The 2110-nt window shown below is 41.3% G+C and overlaps 1 protein-coding gene across 3 annotated transcripts in view; it reads left to right on the top strand.

The window, feature by feature from the left end:
* KIAA1210 (KIAA1210 ortholog) overlaps positions 1-2110 on the top strand; it is a 36651-nt gene that overhangs the window by 17534 nt on the left and 17007 nt on the right. For all 3 annotated transcript variants that reach the window (XM_057365614.1, XM_057365615.1, XM_057365613.1), the window contains exon 3: positions 716-884. In XM_057365614.1, the coding sequence (XP_057221597.1) occupies positions 716-884 (169 nt within the window). The remainder of the gene's footprint in view (positions 1-715; positions 885-2110) is intronic.

Raw genomic sequence — 2110 nt, 5'->3', positions numbered from 1 at the left:
TTTTTTTTTTTTTTTTTTTTTTTTTTTTTTTTTTTGTTCTTTTTGTATTTTCATTTGGACAATGGAAAATCTGAAACCAAATTAACAGTTTCCCAATTGTGTTCTTAGGGCTGCTATGTTTAGGGCTTTCGTGTCCTGCAGGACAATGTCTTAATTTAAGTTTGCTTCACTGTCCCTGGAGCAGTTGATGATTTTATTTTGGGACAGTTGTTTAATGTGGAAACAGATAYTTTGGTTTTAGAGTTTATAAATTCTTTTTCCAGTTTCAATCTTTTTGCCAAWGTTGAATGTCCTTCACATGTTCTCTCCTTAGAGCACTGAGTAAAGAGTAAGCAGAACTAATCCAAGCTAAATAAAGAAGATTAATAGCTAAAGACATTAATAGCAATTTTTTATTGAAAATACACCAAGTATGTCTCCTGTTCAGTTGTAGGTAGATACATTCTGTATATAAAGTATATTTTTGCATAGACTGGAACCTAGGTAGGCACCACTATTGTCAGCTTAATGCCAGTGTTGCTTTGTAGGCAGCAAATGCAAGAATTGAAGCTTCACCTTTCACTGGACTCCAGCACTGAATTATTTACAAAGGAGCTGACTAAAGCTGAATGGGCTGCTCCAGCTTTGAGGCTTCCTCCAGAATTTAAGAGATAACATYACCCAAGCTGAACAATACCACCAACTTTCAGAAACTTTCATATTTTTCGTGTTGCAGGAAAGAAAAAATCCAAATTTCAGACTTTCAAGAACTTCTTTGCCAAGAAGAAAAGGAAAGAGCCTCCAGCTCCCAGGGGAGAGAGTAATTTAAAACCTTGCCAGTCCAGCAGTGATGTCAGCATTGCTGTGCTCGACACCAGTGCACTTCATTCACCGAAGGAGGCTGGGTAAGCTGGCGGGGAAGGAAAATAAATAACAGCAGACCTCTCACAGCAGCAGGATGAAAGCATGAGTTGGCCCCTTAGGAGCAACCTCTGTCCAAGTTTGTGCAAAACAAGCCCTAATGCTGATGAAGGAATTCCAGGAATTTCCTCTTTCTTTGCTAGAGCTTGGAAAGTCAGCCTGGAGAAGAGGGGGAGGGCAGCTGAGGGCAGGGGTGATCCAACCTCTAAGTCTGAAACTGCAGAGAGCCCAGATTGCTTTGATTGGTTTTAAATCTCTCTAGGAAGGTCTGATCAATGTTACAAGAGGATGATGACTGAGCACTGGAGGTGACACTGGCAGAGGGAGAGAATAGTGACAGGAGTGGCACTGCTGCCACGTGCTTTATGTCATCAAACTGGGCATTTGGTGGAGCTGGGATCTGCGTTTCTTTGGTGGAAACCTTGTAGATGTGACTTTCTCATGGGTGCTTGTTCCCCCTTTCCCCACTCACTCTGTGTTGTGGAAATTGTTTGGGAACTAAACAACAATCTGGWTATTTTGTTTGTTAGCATAACAGCAGCAGAGTAAGTGACCACACAACCAGTCTCCTGGGGCAAGGGGAATTAGAGTCAACCCAGTCCAAAAAGTTTTGAAACATCTGAGCTTACCCCATCAGCCCATAGGAGGGATCTGGCTTAAAATGAGCTGTCTGCTCCAGAGACACCGTGGGTGAGAACTCTTTCTCTTGCTCTTACCCGAGTATTTGAAGTCCAACTGCTGTTTACCTCAGTGCTATCCCCCAGTGATTATGAACTGTTTTGCAAGATCAGAGATCGGGAAGTGAGTAAAACCCTTCTGGTTTTTTCCCTTAGAGATAGGATTAGAGGAACTATCCAAAAAACTTAGGGATATTCTTGTGCTACTTGKAAACCCTGTCATGTACAGACTCTGCATGGCACACACTTTATAAGTGCCTAAAGAGACTGAACTACATAATCCTTTAGAAAACCTGATCCTGAAAGCCAGTGGAAACACAGCTTGTGAAGGGTTTATAGCAGGACCCTGAGCTTTGCAATTTCTGGCATGCAGAATATAAAAACCAATTCTAGACCAATGCTGCTGTTTGCTTGTTCTTCAGACAGGAGCACTGGGCTTCTTTTTCTTCTCTTTTTCTTCTCTTTTTCTTCTCTTTTTCTTCTCTTTTTCTTCTCTTTTTCTTCTCTTTTTCTTCTCTTTTTCTTCTCTTTTT

The sequence above is a fragment of the Malurus melanocephalus genome, unplaced genomic scaffold, assembly GCF_030028575.1.
Source record: "Malurus melanocephalus ecotype Western Australia unplaced genomic scaffold, MMel_1.1 scaffold_56, whole genome shotgun sequence".
NCBI classification, from domain to species: domain Eukaryota; kingdom Metazoa; phylum Chordata; class Aves; order Passeriformes; family Maluridae; genus Malurus; species Malurus melanocephalus.
Note: the sequence above shows the minus strand (reverse complement) of the source record. Positions and strands in the feature narration are given on the sequence as shown.